The sequence below is a fragment of the Epinephelus moara genome, chromosome 20 (genome assembly GCF_006386435.1).
Source record: "Epinephelus moara isolate mb chromosome 20, YSFRI_EMoa_1.0, whole genome shotgun sequence".
NCBI classification, from domain to species: domain Eukaryota; kingdom Metazoa; phylum Chordata; class Actinopteri; order Perciformes; family Serranidae; genus Epinephelus; species Epinephelus moara.
In genome coordinates, this window is record NC_065525.1 from 42,726,493 (window position 1) to 42,748,890 (window position 22,398).

The 22,398-nt window shown below is 43.4% G+C and overlaps 1 protein-coding gene across 1 annotated transcript in view; it reads right to left on the bottom strand.

The window, feature by feature from the left end:
- Positions 1-22,398, bottom strand: part of cttnbp2 (cortactin binding protein 2) — a 154,585-nt gene that overhangs the window by 122,008 nt on the left and 10,179 nt on the right. The window contains exon 2 of the mRNA XM_050072839.1: positions 21,567-21,674. Within this exon, the coding sequence (XP_049928796.1) occupies positions 21,567-21,674 (108 nt within the window). The remainder of the gene's footprint in view (positions 1-21,566; positions 21,675-22,398) is intronic.

A 22,398-nucleotide genomic window follows, 5' to 3' on the forward strand; every position in this document is an offset into this window, starting at 1 on the left:
GGGTAGTGACAGCAACACTGCCCCCACGGTTCCCGGTGGTACTGCTCCGTTTGGCCTGTATCCGTAATGGAAACGTGCAGAAATACGGACGAAATGAACGCGGAGCACGGACAGAAGGCTCCGTCCGTATCCGGATCCGTATTTAACGTTGAGCATAAATGAGCCCTTACTCACCAAGGTTACCTGGAGGGTGGCAATCATGTTTCTGCAGCAATGGCGTCCTGCAGCCATGGGCTGGGTGGCGTAACTAGCAAATGAGCAGTTAACAGAGTAACAGACTAAAAGGAAAGCACCTCTTGTATTTCACTTTACCTATCATTTTCACTTACAAATTCAAAAGTGGGTGTCAGGCGATCCAAAATTTAGCCGAAACCGACATAAAGGATGGTTCAACATCTTCATTTGCCGTTAAACAAGACTTTGGTTCGGTCTAGCGGCTCTGTGAGGTTGTGCTTGCTGATGCTCACATGCTGAAGTTAAAGCAGCTGTTTTTGTGCTGAGACGGTTTGTTCACCATCGTCATCATGTTAGCATGCTATCATTTGCTAATACTGGACAAATAAAGCAACCAGTTTAACCTGACGATGATGTGACAGATGATGTAATGTACATTATTCCCTGACAGTCTGTCCTATAGCTGCTGAGGTATTTCAGTCTGGACCACAGTGGTGGACCAACTCTGCCGTCCCCACAGCGACGCCATTAGCACGGCTAAAATACTCCCTGGTTCAGTCTCTCTAACATTCTGTGATCACTTGGCTCCGGCCCACAAACCCACACCGCTGACATCTCGGCCTCCATTTTGAAATGACTCAGAGGCGTTCTTTGACATTTAGATGAGAGCGTCTCTTCCACTCGCAGCCGCTCACACACCTCCTCCCATCATTTCACACAAGTTGAGACTCAGTCGCCATCTTCCTGTCACACAAGCTCCACGTATCTGCTTCTTGGCAAACCCCTCCGTGACACACATACAGTACATTCAGCCGAGGTGTTAGACCGCACCGAGAGCGAGTGGGTGGTTCAGATCTTTTTGCTCAAGGGCACTCCAGCAGTGAAGAGCCTCAACGTTTTAACCTGTTCAGTAACAGCTGCAGGCTGAGAGACCCTGAAGTGCACCTTCACCAGGACCCTCTTTCTCTTCCTGTCTATTTTAAGGCTCCGCCAACAGAAACATTTATAAATCATTAACAGAGGAATATTTCCGAGCACAAAGACAGTGAATCTGAAGACTAAGATTCAAGGTTTCCAAAATGAAGGCATAAAAAGCTGCTTTATTTTCTAGCTAATTGCTTTTTTTTCATCAGAAAATCATTTTCAGATTATTGTGGTATCCTGGTATGAATAAATGTAAGTGACACTGAACGTCTCAAAGTTAAGACCACATTTCACATAAACCCTGCTGAGTCCTGTCAGAGGATGTTTCACTGCTGAAATATAAGCATGCAATATTTTTATTAACTTTCTGGTCTCAAAACTACAGCTTCTTTAGCTGAACTTTACTTTGAAAGAAAGACCTTCTCTTCCTGTTTGGGGCCATAAAGCAATCCTGAGATTCCCTTCAAATCAAAATTGGCGATTTATGGCAATTACATCCAGACCATTACGGAATTTTTTAAGGCCGATACCAAAAACATATTTGGGGTTTAAAAAAGGGTTGATAACCATACAATGGATGATTTTTCGCTCCGTTCCATTTTTTAAATCATAAATACACATTTTAGGAGAGAATTCCTTTATTTAATCATTAAATATTTGTATTAAAGACACTTATATATCACGCAATAATCTAATACATCAGGATTAAAGAATAAATGTACAGTCTGGCAAAAATGTATTTAACATGCCTCTCTCTTTTTGCACCACTCCCTCCCCCCTCATTAATAAAGAACAGTCCCTTAGTATCGACTACTAAATTCCTGGTCACATGCCTCGTTAGAATTAACCCTTCAAATTCAAAGGTACGACTATTTCCATATGAATAAGATGCAGAGAAATTGATCCGTGTCTTTATTTCAAGACGCCTTGACTACTGTAACGCACTTTAACTGGCCTCCCAAAAACATCACTGAGAGACTTCAGCTTAGTGAAACTCTGCAGCTCGACTATGAACCAGGACCAAGAGGAGTGAGCACATCAGGCCAGTCTGAGCCGCTCTGCACTGACTTCCTGTTACATTTACAATTGATTTTAAGCTCCTCCTCCTTGTATAAAAAGCCCTACATGGGCTGGGACCGAGCTACATCACTAACTCCCTTGTTAACTATTTGCCTCCAAGAACACTGCGATCATCTGCTGCTGGTTTATTGGAAGATGATCGGGGATGCAGCCGTCATCAATGACGCCCCAAAGTTATGGAACACACGACCTATAGATATCAGAGAAGCTGCTCGATAAATAATGTTAAAAGAAAGTTAAAATCGCATCTGTTCACTTTAGACTTTAACTCGCTCTGACTTTCCTCATACGGGTCTGAAACTCTTTCATCTTACGCTTCACGCTGCTGCAACTCTTGGTTGATTTTATGATTTATGGTTTTATAATTCTATGATTTTTAGTCAGTCATGATTTATTTTATGATTTTAAGCCTGTTTTATGTCCATTATGTCTATTTTCATGTGAAGCACTCGTTTAGTTTAAAGTTTATTATTCAAATTCTTCGTGGTGAGGCGTTCATAAAAACGTATATTAGGAAGGTGTGACGCTGAGCTGTCCAACAGCTAAAACTAATCATGAAAAGATTTCATTGGACACAGTTGTGCTGCTTTTTAGTGGCATTAGTGACGCCGCCACACACAAGGTGTCATCTCAGGTGATAATGTGTGATCATGTTTAAATTGCATCTTTTCTCATAGTTTTATTATCTGTTCTTTCTCTGAGCTTCTCGTCCTCCTGCTGCAGCTGGAAAACTCCCACACTCCTCTCCGCTGCCTCCGGCTACAGCAGCAGGAGAGAAGCAGGTTAACAGGCCGAACACATAAACCCACAAATATTGTTTCAGGTAGAGCGATAAAGAGGAGGACGAGAGAACGGTGGCTGAAAAGAGGAAAAAATTAAACAACAGGGTCTCTCGTATTTTTAGTGCTCGTCTCCGTCTCTCTATGGTAACCTGAAGTCGGCCACTCACAGCTGCTGCTCTCATTCTGCTCCAGCTGAACACCCACACTATTACATGGTGTGTGTGTGTGCGTGTGTGCGTGAAAAACATACACACTGAAAGGCAGTGTGCATGAGTGTGTTTGAGAGTGTAAATGGTTGTGAGAGAGTGACAGAGAGATGTGTATTTACAGAATGTGTGTCTGAGTATGAATGTATTCCTGCACCACATATTAAACATATTAAACAGAATATAACACAGCGTGCGTCGTGTCGCTGGTCAGCTGCACGGCAGCCTGTCGCTGGTGTGACGTCGACAGCAGAGACATGTATACAGTAGCTAAACAAAATGGCAGTTAACTGAAATAGCATCTGCAGGGGTGAAGCAACGTGAGGATATACTACACTCAGTGGCCACTTTATTAGGTACACCTGCAAAATCTAGCACAATCCAACACAGCTTAGCCATAAATTCTACCTTAGGTAAATAATAATTATTATTAATAATAATAAGAAAAGAAATCACAGCAGATATATTTGAAGACTTCAAATATATCTGCTAACATGTTTCTCTGCTGCGATCAGTGAGTAGGACTAAATGATGGTATTGCACTTACAGGTGTCAGATATTGAGTTCACTGGATCAGCTTAAATCAGACATTCCTGCCTGGTTCAGTCAGAAACACTCTCATCATAGTTTTTAACCATTTATCGCAACAAATGGAAAAACAGTGATACCTGCCACTGACGGCTCCACCTTTAACATGCTCCCAGGATCAGACAGGCAACATGCTAACCCAGAACAGGACGCACAATGCAGAAACCCCCCGGAGTACACAGGAGTGGGCCCAGGGCAAGACGTAAAATACTTCTTTAACCTTTGAGCCATGTTAGGACTCTGAATGAGGAAGGTGGAGGCTGCAGTGGAGGAGGCCAAGCTTTGCCAGCAGCGCTGTGTGGCAGCATTGGTGTAACCGGGATCAGTGAGTAGGCGGCCATATTTAAATGGACCGCCTTGTTGTGAGAACGGGAGCAATGATCCAATCAGCTGATAACAGCTGGGGTGTATGACTTCCATGTCCTGCATTAACTAATGAAACACAAATCAAACTTATATCACTATCATGACTTCATTCATATCAAAAGAGAGAAGATTTGAATCCACATCTCTAACGTCTGTCTAATGTTTATTAACTGCCTTTCACTGCACACTGAGCAACATCACAGGGAAGTTGAGATATTTAACCAGAACAGCTGTGTCCATCAGAGTTTACGTGGTCCTCTCTCTGTGTGTTCTGTAGGTTACAGCTAACACTGACTGTTCTGCTTCAACTACTGACAGACCAACAGACCACCAGAAATAAATCAGGTCAGATCTCCCCAATTCAGCTTCATGCCTCTCACAAGACTGTGAGAGTCCTTAGTAAACGCACACACACACACACACACACACACACACACACACACACTTTGTGTTCAGAGGTTTTGCTCCAGTAACTCCTTGACAAGGGATCAGGTAAGGCAAGTTAACTATTTCTGTGTTTGCATCACCGTCTCTCCTTTCATCCCCCACCTCATCACATGGAGCTGACGTGTGTGTGTGTGTGTGTGTGTGTGTGTGTGTGTGTGTGTTCGCTCTCAGCCCACATCAAACAGCAGCCATGTCATCAAATCAACAGACCGAGAGACCCTGAGAGAGAGAGAGTCACAGAGGGAGGTGGAGGGCGAGAAGGAAGAGCGGAGCGGGGAGAATTTGGACTGCTTCATGAAACACTCGCACAGAACAGGAAAAATAAAAACCTCGTAAAGAAGGAACAAACTTGAGGATGAGGAGCTGAGCAGAGCGACAGAAATAAGAACAACACATCAATTAATATACAATAATACACAAACCGTCACCTCTGAAGAACAGGCAGACAGAGAAGCAAGTCGCTGTTTGTGGGTTCAGTTATTAGGAGCAGCCTCTGCATGTACTGTGGTCAGGACGGTGTGATGTCGTAAGTTACTAAACTCTGAATGCACAGATTCACTCCTCTGAGCTCCAGCGTACATACAACATAGACACATCTGTGGGCCCAACTGTTTTATTGTTCAGTAAATTTTATTCCTTAGAGTTTGTTAATACAGTGAAAACTTATTTGTGTGCCTGGTTACTTTATGGTGATGTGGAAATTATCTTCACACAGCTGTATCAGCATTTCGTACTATATTATAAGTTCTTTTGCACCAACAGTAGCCGAATCATGAGCTCTCGAGTAGGGGTGGTGGAAATTTCCGATTCTTAGATGCATCGCGATTCGAACGTGGACGAATCTGAATCGATTCACAAACGTCCAAATTTCGATTATTTAAATCTGTTAATTAGAGTAATACAGAAAGGTCTAAATGATGCGTAACTAAGAAGCGCGGTACACATCATCTCCGGGACACTTTGGGATGCGCACCTGGAGTGGACACGCCGACACGCGCACAGAGGAAAACAAACATGGCTGACCGCCACCCACCTCGCCGTGAGATCCGAACAGCTCCTTCTAATTTAAAAGCAGACGTGTGGAAATACTTCGGCTTCTACAACGTTGACGGCGGAAGCGAACTGGACAAGAGCCACGTTATATGTAAGCTGTGTCGTGCTAAAATAAAATACTTTGGCAACACAACAAACATGAGAAGCCATGTAACTCGATTCCACCTGACGGAGGAGTCAGGGAGACGGCAGGCTGTTGTTGCTGCGGCAACTAGTGGCGCTACCGACCAGAGAACAATCGAGGAAGCAATTAGAAAGCTGCCACCCTCATCGGAAAAGGCGAAGCGAATTACGAAGGCCATCGCGGCATTTATTGCCAAGGATTTGCGTCCTTATTCTGTCGTGGAAAATCAGGGATTTCGAGCACTGCTGCATACACTGGAGCCCAGATACACCATCCCATCCCGACGCTATTTCACCGACACTCTACAACCAAACCAAAACAGAAGTCATGGCCTCACTGTTGAAGGCAGGTAGGAACGCAGTTACATGTGATGCGTGGACGTCTGTCGCCACCGAATCATTTGTTACTCTAACTGCGCATTTTATCTTGTGATTTAAGATACCTGTTGTTACCTTTGGTTCCGTACAACGAAGTTGTAACTTTCCAGTTTGCAAGCATTTCCATTTATATGTTTAATAAAATATAATGGAAATGAATTCAACTCTTTCTTATTACAAATGCACTGTTTTTAAAAATTGCAAGTGTTGAATGCTTATTCAGTGAGACAAAAAGAAATGTGTGTTGTGAAAAAGTGCATCAATATACATAAATTAAAGATGCATCAATAATCGTTTTATAATCGAATCGTAGCCCCTGAATCGTAATCGTTATCGAATCGTGAGGTGCCCAAAGATTCCCACCCCTACTCTCGAGACATGTTATCGCTCCTTGCATCATCTTTTATGAGCATGGCAGCGTTATCGTTTCTGCTCTGTTGCTCTGGTGGCAATGAACACAATACGAGGCGACTGTGAGAGGGTTACACGTATTTATTCTTTGTTATCCGTCTGTTTTGTCACTTATATTCTTCGTACATACTTGTTTATCTTTCAGATATATTGTTTTGTTACCTGTGCTGCATCATTTACCTGATGTGTTGTACATGTTCACTTTGTCATTTAAAAAAACAATCAGTTTGTCATTTCGGCAGAAATCAGCATGTTGGCCGATTCCGATGATGTGCCGATATTACTGTGCATCCCTACAACTGAGCATTAACGTTCTCGCTGGATTTCCAGGTGTGCAGCTTTAAGGCTCATTTATGCTCAATGTTAAATACGGATCCGGATATGGACGGAGCCTTCTGTCCGTGCTCCGCGTTCATTTCGTCCGTATTTCTGCACGTTTCCATAAAGCTTACGGATACGGGCCAAACGGAGCAGTACCACCGGGAACCGTGGGGGCAGTGTTGCTGTCACTACCCGATACGTAGCTCTAGTGAGACACGAAGAAGAAATAAGAATGGCGGAACTTTTTCGCCTGAAATGCTGAAAATAAAATAAAATAAAAGAGGGAGACAGGTTTTTCCTATTTTATCTTATTTTGTTATATTTCTCCCTCTCCCCTCGCTGGAAGCACTCTCCGCAGAGCCCCCCCACCCTCCCGGCTCCGCTCCGCTCCCAGGGCCGACCCTCACGCCCTCCGACTGGGGTCCCTCTGTTTCTGTCTTTTATGCAAGAGGTACATTATCAATATCTCCTCCACAGTCGCCATGTTTGTTTTTGAGTTTGTTGTTGTCATAAACTTTTGACTCTGGGCTGCCCCCTGGTGGATATATTGGTTAACATCTATGCCAACGTAAAGGACACATGGAAGTATGTGGGCAGTGACGGTAACATCGTTTGAAACGGACGTATACACTTTCGTACGTAAAGGGAGCATAAATGAGCCTTTAGATTGAACCTTGTTACGTCCGAGTCATAATTAACATACTGGATGTGAATTTGGAACAAAATAACACGGCCATGTTCAATTCAATACAACTCAATGACTCTACAGTTGATACCACCTGTAGTAAAACCTGTCATGTTACATTTCTGTTCAGCCTGTGTGTTGTTTTAACTCTGTTGTCATCTTTGAGGCTTGTGTCTGTGCTGCACTTGTTGCTGTCCTGCAATATGTTGTCCTGCTGATGTTATTTTACCAACACCTGCGTGTACAGGGAGACAAACATATGGCACATGAGCTAACACAACTAAACCCACCCTAACAAACTGCTCATGTCCAGCTGTTATTGTCCAGATATTCAATCAGCCTCACTGACAAACTGAGGCTGAAACATCTCGTCACTAATTAAGACGCCACAGATCTGAAAACTAACCGTCCAAAGAAAACCTGCCAACATGAGGTATTTTCCTCCTCAGTCTCCTCTGTGGCCTTAAAAGCATCACAAATCAGCAGGGTCGATAAAGCTGCAGGATTTTAACCTCTCTTCCACATGGAGCAGAAAAAAAACAGGGAAGCTGCTGAGACTGGCTTTATAACTTCATCTGTAAGGAAACAATTAGTTGATGAATCAACAGGAGATGATTAATCAATAACCGCTCATTTGCTGGTGATATTAATGGGTTTTCCCCCCAAACAGAAATGTCAAACATTCACTGGCTGCAGCTCCTCCACGTCCAGGATTTTCTTTTCTCTGTTTTATATCCTTATAAAGTAGAGATGCACTGATTTATTGTCTCAACATCAGCATCAGCAGATATTCACTGAAAATAAAGGTAAATTCACAGACTGCAGCGGCCGATGTTTATCTGTTGTATCACATGATTTCTGCACAGGCTAAATGTTAAATGTGTCGGTTCGTTGCCTCTGCACACTGAGCCTATTTTTTTCGGATGTGTTTTTTTAATCCGTCATCCGATATAAACTGTTGAGCACAGAAACCTTGCGCACTGATGTCGATGTGTTTTATTGTTCCATTTGTTCAATACATGACAAAATGAAAAGACACGTTTTCTCTTTTGCCTCTCTCCACTGGAGTCACCTGTCTGACTGACATCACTTCCTCCCTGTCTTCCTCCTCCTCTTCATCATCATCCACCTGAATATTACTATCTGACGTGACAAAAGTGAACTATCTGAGTTATAAAATGATTCTCTGCGTCCTGTTTCTCTGTCTTGCTGCGACTGTGTCCCATCCAGGTGAAGACAGACAGGATTTAGTCACTGCATCTCGGCGAAGGGGCTAAAATTTACACGTCAGCTCTGGTGTTGTGTTTCCATCACTGCTGACTGAAGCTGGAGAGATAAATACCTGTGACTACTGGGGTGGGAATCAGCAGAGGCCGCACAACACAAAGTCACAATACAAAACTATTGTGATTCAAATGTTTTGCGATACTAACATGAATTCCAATATATTGCAGTTTATTACTTTCCTTATCCTTATTACCTATGCAGAAGAGGGGGCTATGATATAATAATTTTTGATTTGTAAAGAAGCCCATGTTCAGCCTACTGTGACTTTGTGCTTAATGGAAACACAAGAAATCACAGATATATTTATTTTATTATATATATATTTTATTGCTTTTCTAATGACTTTTACATTTAATTTATGTTCTGCGCTGTGTAAGTACTGAGGAATTCTTCTCATTGAGTAGAAGTCCAAAAAGGCTTTTGAGGCAGTTATTAAAAAAAATATATATTTTTCATGCGAAAGAAGTCTTTATCAAAGTTTCATAAACGTGTATCAGTGAGTTTTTGCTCCTTCAAAGGCAGTGTAATAAACAGCTGACTAGCTTAAAATTTCAGTTACTTCTTTTGATTATGAAGATTTTTTTGTTTCCCTGGTGCAAGAAAGTGAAAAAATAAAAACAAAAACAGAATAAAGAACAAAAAACATCTATATCAATATCAGCTGTCGGACAAATTATTCTAAACATCTGTTTCAGCGGTGCCTCACGGTGATAGATCAAATATTTCTTGAAAAAATAAGTATTTTGTCACTATTTTCTTGTACTTCTCAGACTGAGCAATTAATCAACTGATTGCAAAATAGATAATTAATAATGACCATATAGTGAATATCTAACGACCCGACACTTCATTCCTCTCATGTCTGATTTTATCTTTGACCCAGAAACACAAAAACATACAGTCAGGTGTCCGACTTCACAAGAACATCCCGCATCCCCTGTGTGAGGAGACAGACTGGGGTTGGGGGTTCGTTTCCCACCGGGGCCACCCGTGTTATACGCACTTGCAGCACTGTGAGGCACTTAAGATAAAAGCCTCCACCCAGCGTTATGTGTTATATAATTATGTGAAGAATGAGAGAGAAGGAGAGAAGGGAGGCCGGGGAGTGAAATATAGGCCTATATAAAGGGGGGGGAGGGTTACAGTCAGAGAGGGAGGGAGGATTAAGAGAGAAAGAGAGGATGGTTGCTATGACCTACTTCCTGAGCACTTCACCAATCGCTTCGTTTCACAGTGACGATTTTTGCACGCACAAGACACACACACACACACACAGTGAACACACATACAGATACACAAAAATGGGAGGAACAAACACATGATGGAGACACACTGCACACACACACATTTAGTGGTCCAACAAGCACTAAAGAAGGCCACTGAAGAACCTTAAGGAAATATTAAAGGTGAAAAAATGAATCAGAGAAAATAAATGTTCTTCAGGCACTTTTACACAGAGCGAGGAGGAAGGGTAAATTATGTAAAAGCCTTTATTCAGTCTGGCACGTTAACGGTTTCAAACATCGGCCAGTTTGGACCACACGGGCTCCTCTAATAAAAACAGATGGATTACACCTGGTACGTTATGACAGACATATTAATACAATGAGTGGAATAAAAAAAAACAGCTGTATCATGTATCAGCTCAGTCAAAGGACTGACATAGAATATGAGCTGACTTTGTCATCACAAGGTGGAGGGGAGGGAGGATGGCGTGACACCTATGACACAGAGGAGGGACGCCAGCAAAGCTGCAGACAACTGTTTGAGACCAACAATAAAACCGTTTTTAGCAACATATCGCTGTATTTACAGCAGTGACAGTGCCATGGAAAGCGATTTTTTTCATCGAGGCATTGGTGTGTTTCCTGCTGGGATAGTGCCATGAAAATCGGTTGTTTTTACCAAGACGTTGCTTCATTTCCTCCCTGCATAGTTCCACGAAAATTGATTGATCTTAATCGAGAAATCCTTGCATCTCCTGTGCATAGTGCCATGGTAATCTGTGTTTTTTCATGGAGACATTGCTGCGTGTTTTTTCTTGGCGTAAGTTGTTTTTTGTCTTTAATCAAGAAATAGCTGCGTTTCCCTTCCGGCACAGTGCCACAAAAAGCACTTGTTTTATCCAGAGACATCGCTGTGTTTTCAACTGGTGTAGCGCCACGAAAAACTTTTTTTTTTTTACTAAGACAAGCATTTCCTCCAGGCGTACTTCTATGAAAATCGGTTGTTTGTTAACTAAGATATCGCTGCACTTCCTGCTGGGATAGTGCCACAAAAAGTGGATACTTTATTTAGCAAAAACAAGCTAATATTTTGTGCCAAAACCTCACATCATGTTCACCACAGAGTGGCTGAAACATAAAAAAAAAAAAACAACATAAAGTTTCAACATATCCGCTACATAAAAATGTAGAAATATAACATATTGCAGAAACGTACAATGCCAACATTTTTTCTGGTGATTGTAGGACAGTTTGATGCAACCCCATAAGCATGTGCAACTAATAATGCTGTTTATAATTACAAATAATCAAGTTTACGGTCAATTTCTTAATCCAAACCTGGATATACTGAAGCGTCAGATTTGAAAATCCCTCTGAAACAGACTTTTAAAATCAACTTTTTCTCCCAGTTCTGCCGATGAGAGCCTGGAGAATCATTCTTCTCTGTAACCACAGACACATCCTGAGCATTAAGACCAAACAGACTCCACTGATGGAGGTGTGTTGCCTCCATCAGTGCAGGTAGATCCAAATCCATGAGTCCTGAAGGCTTACACACACCAAAATACTGAAACTTCATATCTTCAGATGGAACGATCAAGGGTTAGCTTTGTTGCTGGAACCCTGTGCATCAACACACACTGCATCAAAGCAATGATCCCATTCAAATGAATGAGATGGATCCATTTTGTCATGCAGTTTTTAATTGTCAGACCACGACCTCAGTGCGGAGACAACACAGACCAAAAATGTTTCAATAACTATTTTGATAATTGGTGAATCATTTAAATCCTTACTCGTGTAAAAATGCCAAATCAATCTAATATGAATGGAACATGCAATGTGAAGAGCTTTTTAAAATAATCCTCTGACAATTCATAGACTAAGTGCTTCAGTCGATTCACAAAAGAAAAAATAACTGGCAGTTTCATCGATATGAAAATAAGCCCTAGTTGCAGCCTACATGTATTATACATGCATACAAACACACACACACACTCAGACATGCTCTTTCAACTCTGAGACAGTCCGCCCCCCCATGGGAGTGGTCCCGTCTTCTGCATTGACTGACAGCACTTAAAAAAACACCCCACCAAAAAAAAAAATCAGACTGTCATAAGAAACAGGCTCTCCAGAGACGTCCGCAAACGGGAACGTACCACTTCCCCTGAAACGGGGAGGCTGGTAGTGGCTCGGGAGTGAGACTGACTGAGTCTTTTTACTCTCATTCCTAAGTGTCATGTCAGTGAAACACGAGCCTGGGAGCCTGTGAAGAAGGGTCCGGGCTGGGGGGTCTGGTTGCTAGGCAACCAAGCTATCAGAGCCGGATGCTGATTGGCTTATGTGTGTGTTTCTGGAGAGAGGGTTAACCCAGGAACCTGATTTTGGACCGTGGAGAGGAGAGGAAAGAGAGGAGGACAGACAAAGACGGGGTGCCTTTCACGCTCTGACTGAATTTAAAACATTTTGCGTTTCATTTGCATTTTCAGGCATCGCAGATATTGATGATTGTGTGCTCTCTGTGGGGAGCTTTCAAACCAAAATGTTGTTTCAGATAGTCTCAAAGTAAAGATTTGTTTGGGAAATAGTGGTGTGATTGACAGTCATGCCGACACACACCCTGCCAGGCTGCTGAAAAATACTTTCCTTGGTTGAAGGGTTGTCTAACCCCTTTCATTTCCGACATCTTCACACACACAAAAAAAAGATGGGTCAGGTGGGGATGATGATAATATTGCTCAGTATTTTGTTCGGCTTGAATAAAATGAAAAGATTATTTCCCCTGATTTGTAGGGTCACAAATTTCGCACAGCACATGATTGAAGTCGTCGGGGGAAGCTTTCTAAAGCATCCCTCTCTATCTCGTGGCTCGGGGAGTGCACTGTGATTTTTTAATATATTTCGGATTAGCCGTGCGAGCCCAAAGAGAGGGAGTGATGCAGCAGGAGGAGGAGGAGGACAGAAATTCAAAGATTTATGTGGAAGAAGAGAGAGACTGCGAGAAAGACAGTAATGGTGAGTAATGAGCTGCCACGCTGTCTGTCCTACGAGATAAGAAGAGAGACAGAAACAAAGAAGCGACAGGGAAGCCACGCTGAGAGAGGACAGGGCGTCCAAAAAACACAAAGATTTACGGGAACAAAAAGGAGATGAACAGAGATATAGAAGACAGACGTTGCTGAGCGTGTGTGTGTGTGTGTGTGTGTGTGTGTGAGTGTGTGGAGGAGGGAGAGCTGGAAAAGCCCAGCAACAGGGCATGCCTTGAATAGCTAGATGGTCGGAGATAACATGACGCTGGAGAAAGCCTGATGGCTCGGGGCATGTGCTGTGTTGTGCTAAGCATGTAGGAGCGCAGTGCTGACAGCAGCTCCATACGCTGTCTTAGTCATAAGGCCGATCACATGACCCCCCTCCGAGGACGCCTGTGTGGTCACTGGTAGGCAGGAACGCTCATCTGGATTCCCAAACACGGCCATCTGTGGGGACGTTACCCCGATCCACCTCAAGAGCAGCGTTCTTTTTTTAAAGTTAATTCAGGAGTGAAACGCTGAATGGTTGTAATGTTTAACGCACGCAGCTGCTTCAGGAACAGGACCACCAACCCTGGCAGTGGTGTCAATACGTCATTTCACTGAGACAATACACTCACAGCGAATACAGCCTTGGTAAAATGGCTAATTATCAAGCTGAGTTGGACGACTAATGTGACTTCCTGTTACACAAAGATGCAGAAAGTCACTGTGAATCACACCTCCAAAAACATGGTGGCCCTGCACATCGTTACTCAAAGATGTAGAGAGGTTAAAGGAATACTTCAACCCCAGAATGACCATCTATATATCAGTTACTGCCCGCGTGTTGAACTGGTGAAGAAAGTTTTTCTTCCGTTGATCGAATAACGGAAAAACAGAAAAAAATCCTTTGTGAATTGAAGCCCTAGGCAGTGTCAGTGTGGCTAGTGGTACTAACACACATGGCAATGCTAAAGGGTGTTGGAAGCCACTTACTCACGGGGAGACAAGAGGGTGGCCACCATGTTTTAGCAGCAACGCCGTCCCGCTGCTAGCTAGCTCCCACCTGACTCAGCCGATGCAACATGCAGAGCAGTTAAGGCTAACATTAGCAAACCAGTGGAGACCGGAGGGTGGGCAGCGTGCACAATATTTTCACATGTTAATGTGACTACAGTAGACAGCTAAAAAGCAAGACATTTATGTAGCAAAACATTAAAATGTTACCACTTCTAAATGGATAGTGTCTTGAAATGTGGTGCTAAAGCTCACTGAATCAGTGGAGTGCCTGACTAATAGGAAAGGCCTCTTAACTGAAACTAATATCCTTAGCAACAACATTTAACAACCGCAAACTTTGTCTGAACCCCTGGGGCTGCTAACTTCCCTTTTTTTCTTGCCTGTGTATCATTCTATGTAAATTCAGAGGTTTTTGTGGGTCCTTGAATGCAGCATGTGTCAAACTCTTAATGAGTTCTATTTTCCTCAACAGCAGTTTGTGGAGTTTTGACTCACAGGATGGATAATAGATAAGTTGATCTGATCAGAGCTGATGAGATCAGATTGATGGATAGGAGGAGCAGCTGCTGCAACTTTAAGGTAAGTTTAATTTAAATTTTACTGCGCTTGTCGTTCTGCTGCTCCGTCTGTGCCCAGAGAGAGAGGTGCAATGAATAACGGAACAGTATATATATTCCAATGGTGCTGTCCAGCTCCAAATATAGAAAATCAAAAGGTGGCGGCAGAGGTTTTAATTGTGGCAGGCTGCCACAAAGAAATGAATGTGTGGGAAACCCTGCTGAGTATACAAATAATGTGCTTGACACAAAACTTGAAGCTGATGGGAGGACAGAAGCTGCCTCTTTGCATCTGTATGTGAACACACTGTAATACTCATCTACAGCTGCAGCAGTTTCACTGGCTGGTATCATTTCATTGGCATTCCACTGATCACTCTCCGCCAGTGAATTCATCCCAACAACTCATTTTCACAAAAGCACAGATTGTCCAATCTGGACGTCTCCATCTGTACGATCCCTCTCTCCCACCGAGACCGAGACTCACAGAACAAAACTGCCCAGCAGTTAGAAACTGTCTGACAAACTGTCCAACTGTCCAAAACGTCTTAGAGTAAATAACTTAAATAATTTGTAATGCAAACTCCAATGGGAATAAACACCAAAGCTTTGCAGCCCTGTGCAACTTTAAGACTGCTCTCAGCCCTAGAGTGGTCTCCTTTGGTCTGAATCAGGGACTCATGTTGTTCCAAAGTTGTATAATTGCCTAGAGTTGGTTCGTGTTCTCACAGCAGCATTTACAAGAGGACCAGATCAAATGCCTTGTGTGAGAAAGCTGCTCTTGATTGGTCAGAATTCCCATGTGGGAAAAATCCAGGAAGTAAAGCAAACGTTGAAGAAGAGGAGGAGGTGCACATTAATAATCCTCCAGGACTGTAACATGCTCATGTTTAACCCAAACAATGTGTCATGTGACTGCAGTTTGTTCAGATCCAGGTCGGAACACCTTCTCACCACAAACCAACCTCTTCAGAAGGTCTTGGTTTGGTGTTTTTGGTGCGCACCCGAGTGTGATTACTGTGTTCACACCTGCCCAAACGAACCGCACTTAGGGGGCAAACGAAGGTGAGTCCGATTGAACCGAAACAAATAGGGCAGGTGTGAAAGCACCCTCAGTATCTTTTATACTCTACTATCTTCTATTAGCTCGGTGTTTTGGTCCTCCAGCTGCTCGCAGGCGATGTAGTTAAATCTCAAAGCTCTCAACCCTCCTTTATAGAATTATAGGCAGTCATGTCAAGCATGCCAGGCCAGACAACGCAAGGATAAGACAGGAAGAGGAAGTAAATCACATATTATTAAAGAAATGTGAACATAATCAGCTGGAGAGTTTTTCTAAGGAGTTGGTGGAGACCCAACAAGAGCCAAAAGGAGAGCACTTACATCATCTACTGCTCATAAACCACGTGTTCACTAACTGATGGCCATTTTTTCCAAGATATTTATCAACTCATTTGACAGTTAACTAACTCCAATATCGATATCCCCACTTTTTTTCCCAACCTAATTTAGCGATCATCAAGTCCCTCCTGTAGTGAATTAACATCATATTATACATGCATACTCTTATCGTTACGGCCCACCTAGACTCACAAGTCAGTCTTTAGACGCTTTGCTTAACTAAAGACTGATGTCTTTCTCCCTGATTTTGTGTTTAGATGGGCGGATACAATTTCAGAGTTTAAAAAAACTCCCTACGTTGCAGAACCAATAGTAAATCTGCAGGGCGGTCCTTCGGTGGCTCGCTGAACTCTTGTGCTCGTAAACATAGTCCGACTGCGTTAAAAGTTTTAAACAAAGTCGCTGTAAGTCCTTCATTTCCACAATCTTGTGGACTGAGCACACGTTTGATAAAACAGAGTTAAACCTCTCGGCATCCATTTTCAAGCTCTCTGTGTGTTTGTTTCTTTGTGGACGAGAAAAGGGGGAGCGCACATTTCCGGGAGGGCGTGTCCTTTTCAAAAATGCAAGAGGCGTTGCTTTGTTGCCGGCCGTTTTCTCCGGTGTGTTAAACACACTTTAGAAAGGAGTGTCCCCAGACTATCAGAAGCCGGAGATCTCTGATTGTCTGGTGGCGAGACTACGGCCCACCAGCAGATGGAGACATGAAATACGATACTTTTAAATGTATGTAACATTCATTCATTGTGCAAATCAAGAAAAAGCATGTTGGGCGATTCTGATAGTTCATTTTAAAGCCAATATCAGCTGATACAGATCACCCGCCAATATTATTGTGCATCCCTACTTACAAATATTTGCTTCTTGGTGGTATGGAAATGGTATAGGGTCAGTGAAATATCAAGGACTACTTCCATCAGCACTGAAGAGGCCTCTTTACAAATTGTGGCTTTGTAAAACTACCTCTTTGTGCGAGTGAGAAATCTCTGGCCATCGGCTTAGCTCAGTCTCGGTTCTGGCTTGTGAGTTTATCCACTCTGACTCTGGCAGCTGCTCAGCCATTACTCAACCAAAATCTACAGTTTGTAAAACAGTGAAAGCAGCTCCATCATTTTGGAAATGAACTTTACACCTGGGACTTGTCGATACAGACACAACAGTTTACTTCCTGCTCTAAGGATTCGGTCAGAGATGCAGTCTCCAAATGCCCTCTGAAAAGCTCTTGGCGCAGAAGAATGGGTGACTTGTGTAGCTGCCGGCCACGGTAATCATGTGATATTGCTGTCGTTTGGCTAATCTGCCCACAGCCTCTTTTCTTTTTCTCCAGGATGAAACCTGATACGGCAGCTCAGCCAGCTTTAGCCACATGCTAATTAATCTGCGGCACCAAAGCCTCTTAATAATACCCAAACGCCACAAACAATCGTTGTAGTCGTGCCAAGCTGTGGAAGTTTGGTCCAAGCTTTTGGTGTGGGAGCAGTGAAGTGGGGCGAATTGGTAGATAAGAGAAACCTGCACTGTAACTACCAGGGCTGAGGGTTCTGTTCAGCTCTGTGTAACTGTGCCACTGCAAGGTGCTTTGGAAATGCTGATTAATAAGGCTGGTTAGCTTGATTTGTGTTTGGTTCGTGGTTTGATTGTGCAGTGACATTGATAGCCCTGCAGCTGGTGGCCAGATGATGCTTTTCTTCTGGCTGTTCTGGGGGGGGGTTGGATAGGGAACTGGAAAGCGAGTGAATGGGGGAGTCGGCCTAATCCTCTCTGTCACACTGTCCCGCTTTGTCAGAGACGATATCAGGCCTCCATTTTTCACTCTCTCTTTGCATCTCATCCGCCCTCTGTCGCTTTGGCTCTGATTCGAACTGACGATCCGGACTTCTCACTCTCGATATATCTTTCTTAACTCTGCCTCTTTTTGATTCCTCTCCCTCCTCTTCATCCCCTGTTCCTCCCCCTGCCTGCCTCTCTCCCTCTCAGATGGGGCTTATCAGCGACAGAACAAACAAGCTCATTGTGTTTTGTGAGACCCGTCAGGCCTGCAGAGAGGAGGCTTATTTCACTGAAACCTGGGTAGGATATCCATCCACAGGGGAGATGGGGGCCTGCGGGGACTCTTAATGCCAGCAGAAAACATGGGTGAAGTGGCGGTGAGGGCGGAACACAAAAACAACCAATACCAGAAACACAATGAGACGGAGATGAGGTGACATTGAGGCACAGACCGTCCTGAATTTAAAGAAAGGGAGGCAGCGAGAACGATAGATGAAGCAGGACAGATGAAGAGGGCCGCAAACAAGCAGGAAGAAAAGCAGAAAGATTTAAATTACTGTTTGAAGCCGACGCTGCCATGTCGAGCGACAAAGAGAGTCTTTTTAAGAGCTGCTCAATATCAGCAAGGTCGATGATTGTAAAGCCACACAATAAGCTCAATATCAGGAAATCTGAACAAAACTTCTGCAAGGCAGCTCGCCAAGAACGAAAACACCACAGCAACTCAACAACCAAAGGGTCACTGGTTTGATCCCTGCAACATGTGTATCGTATTTGTAGTGCAACAGATTGCGACGCAGAGACCCTGCTTGTTGTTTCAGAGATTCACCCACAAACCTTAAAAGTGAGCATCTGATCAGAACATCTCTGCCTCCCTGGAGTCTCAACACTGAATGAGGTGCACATTAACAGCTTATTAAAAAAAGCCTGAGCGGACAGCCTTAAAGTGGAGCGTGGACAAACTGAGGCGCCGCTCCTGACCTAAATACAGAACTGCAGAGAGAGGGGGGGGGCATGTAAGTGTTTGTTCGGAAATAACTTGGCATTCCTGCCCCTGCTGACCAGCGACCTCTAACGTAAGGGCAAGACGGGTTCTTCAGGACGCCACTGAGTCATCATCTGGGCAGCATCAGTATTCAGTAACCACAGATCAATACATTATCCATTTAAACTCATTCCAACCTTCATTGCTCTGCCATTACGTTGGCAGTATAATATATACACACACACACACACAAGTCACTTCAATCACCAAGGACAGTAAAAGTTCAGACATGTCTCATGACTTAACAGTTTGACAGTTCTAAAAGCAGCTTTTGTTTGATTACCTCTACCAAGGAGGTCATGTATACGGCTTGGTCTGTGCATCTGTTCGTCAGCAGGACTGAGGAAAAACTACTGGGGTGATTTTCATGAAATTTCATGGAAGGGTGAAGCACAGGGCGATGAAGAACCCATTAAATTTTGAAACGGATCTGAATCAGGGCGGATAAAGAAATTATTTTTCACTTTGCAATACACAACATTCACAGTGTGGGCTGAGACTGGCTCTTACCTCCGACGTTACAAGAAAACATGGAGGTGGCTGTACCAAAATGGAGGCATCGAGCAGTGCTAACAATGGCAACAGTGCTAACAGAGCTAACAGAGGTTAGCTCATAGTCACCGGGGCAACATAGGGGAGGGGAGCAGAGGTGAGTTTTTCTTTCCCTGAATTGCAAGAGCATGTCCGCCCTCTGATTGGCATACCTGACATTCTTACTCAAACCCTAACCAATCCTCTTGCCTGAAACTAACCACCCCAGCCAATGGTCGATTAAAGTACTAACCAATCAGAGGGAGAGCAGGGCAGATCATGCCTTCGCCACCCTTGGAGAAAAACATTTGGGAACTAGAGGTTGGTTGCTCACGACTTTAACGATGAGGCCATGGAGACTGAGAGTGGTGGAGAAAACGTTCCAGGACTGTAAACAGCCGTCCAGCAACAGCAGAGAGAGACCACAAGGAAAGCAGCATATTTTCACATTTCTCTGTGAATTAAAGTTTATTTCGACCAAACCAGAATTGGTGATTGTTGGAACAGTGAACTACCTAATAAAACTAGCCATGATGGTTTTGGGGAGTTCTATTGAAGTGTGTTTTACGTCGAATTAACAAGGCCATTAAGCTGCTTTCAGTCAGTGAAAGATAGAGATATGAATTTCGAAGGTGTACAGCTGTGGCTCAGAGGTAGAGTGGGTCATCCGCTAATCAGAAAATCAGCAGTTTGATCCCCAGCTTCTCCAGTCTGCATGTCAAAGTATCCTTGGGCAAGATACTGAACCCTAAATTGCTCCTGATGGCTGTTTTATTGGTGTGTTAGTGCATGTGATTGGTTACCGAGTAGAAGGTGGAACCACGTATGGTAGCCTCGGCCCCAGCGTGTGAATGTGCGTGTGAATGTGACATAGACGACCAGAAAGGCACTATACAAGTGCAGTCCATTTACCTTTTGTATTTTTTTGTATAATGAGGAAAATAAGAATATTAGGCCACCTTTCCTGACATTTTGTGTGTTTGAATTGTTTATTTATTAAACTGCAAAAGCTAAGAGAACTTTCAAAACGTAGCCAACTCACTGGTATGAAAAAAATACACGACCACTGGAAGCTCTCGTGACACCATCTGTGTCTATTTCTTATTTGTCCTTCAGGTTTGCTTTAAGATGACTGATTGGTGTCCCATCAAAGAAGTTTCTAAGGTTTGGAGATCAGCTTTGGAACAAGGAATAAGTGATTTAATTAGGATCTAGAGTCCTCGGGGCATTTCTGCAACTTAAACTAATCAAAAGAAGAAAAGTTGTCTTTCCTTCCCAAGTTCCCTCCTTTTTAGTTCCTGCATGTCAATTAATTTCACTTGGTGAGATTTTGTGATTGTGCAGAAAACTGCCAAATGTGAAGACATGACATCAATGTTATCTGCTGTAGTTGAAAGTGTTTAGGATATAGAGGACATACAAGGCTCTTCAAACCACTGAGACGGATCAAAACACTCAAAACTTTTCAGAACAAAAACCAGGATTGTCAGAAAAACACAAATATTAACTTACCATCCTCAAATTTCACGTAACACATCGTTTAGCACTGTTCCGACAGAGACAGAACTGTTCTTGTATTTCAGGCTCAAATTTCTACTGTATATGCAAATAAAATCAACCTCACCTTTTACTCAAGCAGCACCTGCCTGATTGGTTTTCACTAGTCACTGAGGAACAACAGGAGCCAGAACCAGTGACTTTATCCATCTGTTTCTTCCTGATAGTTAAGCAGGTGGTGCTGGGTGGACACGAGGATTTGATCACACCAGCCTTTCTGGCAGGAAGTGCTAACCAGTCGCTCAGCCAGCTCCCATTCAACAAAGGCAATTAGAGAGACCTCTTATCAGCACGTAATTACAAAGCAAAGAAACAAACAGCGGGGCCAAGTCTTTCATCGCGATCACAAAAGTGCTGTGCACATTTCTGGGGGAAAAGCCACCGACTCAGATTTTGTGATATCGCATTCATTCAGCAGCGTTCACGACCATTCAGCGCTCATTAAACCGAGTGATACCAACACAATTCTGGGTCACAATTACAGCTTATCGTCTCATCTCAAGTCTCTCACAAAGGCAGTCTGCTTCAAACAGGTTGTGTTTTAATTCAACCCAGCGACGGCGGAGATGACAGAGGCTTAGCTGATGAGTACAGGAGTGTGTCGGTGTGTTATCTGGACTCACCCTCAGGGCTTCTATGACCAGGTCGCGGGCCTCCAGCTCTCCCTCCATGATACTCAGCAGGGTGAGCAGCTCTGGCTTGCTCAGGTTATCCATGTTGAACTCACATTTCTGCAACACAGACCAGAAACAACATGTCACAATCATACATGACAAATGCACCACTTAGTCCCTCCACTCTCTCCACCTGGTCTCATTAAGTGCAGCCCTCAAATTAGGCTAGATGTCCCGTCCTACCCCCCAGCTATTAAGGTCTAATTACATTTAGTTAGGTCATTAAGCCCCTATTTGGTCAGCAGCGACCGCGGGGCTAACGGGTGGAGATGACTGTAATTGGGAGTGACCAGAAACACTTCATGCTTCCCCTCATGTCAATTAAAAGCTTTTTCCGGTCTACTTATGAAAAGCAAATCGGCTGTGTGTGCTGCCTCCGTCTACTCTACGAAGGGATGACTCGTCTGAGGTTAAAGTCAGTTTCTACTCTTTGCTGTAAAGATACAGTAAATGTTGTTTTTACAAAACCAGACAAGGTTGTAAATTTTAATTAATAAGTAATGATTAGGGCTGGCCCCTGATAGGTGACAAAACGTAAGTCGACCAGAAAGGTCATTAGTTGGCAAGATTTCATTGGTCGCTACCGGGGTTTTTTCGGACCTAATTGTATTGCGGAGTTTTGCACAGCGGCGACCGGATCTTTGCTCTCAAACCACAAAAAAATGTGATGGCACAACAGTCTCCTTCAGTACATTATTCTATGCTTTCTTTTGATTTTCACATTGGCTAGTCATCCTGTTTAATTTGTCTTCTGATTAAATGGAACTGTTTGAAACAAGTT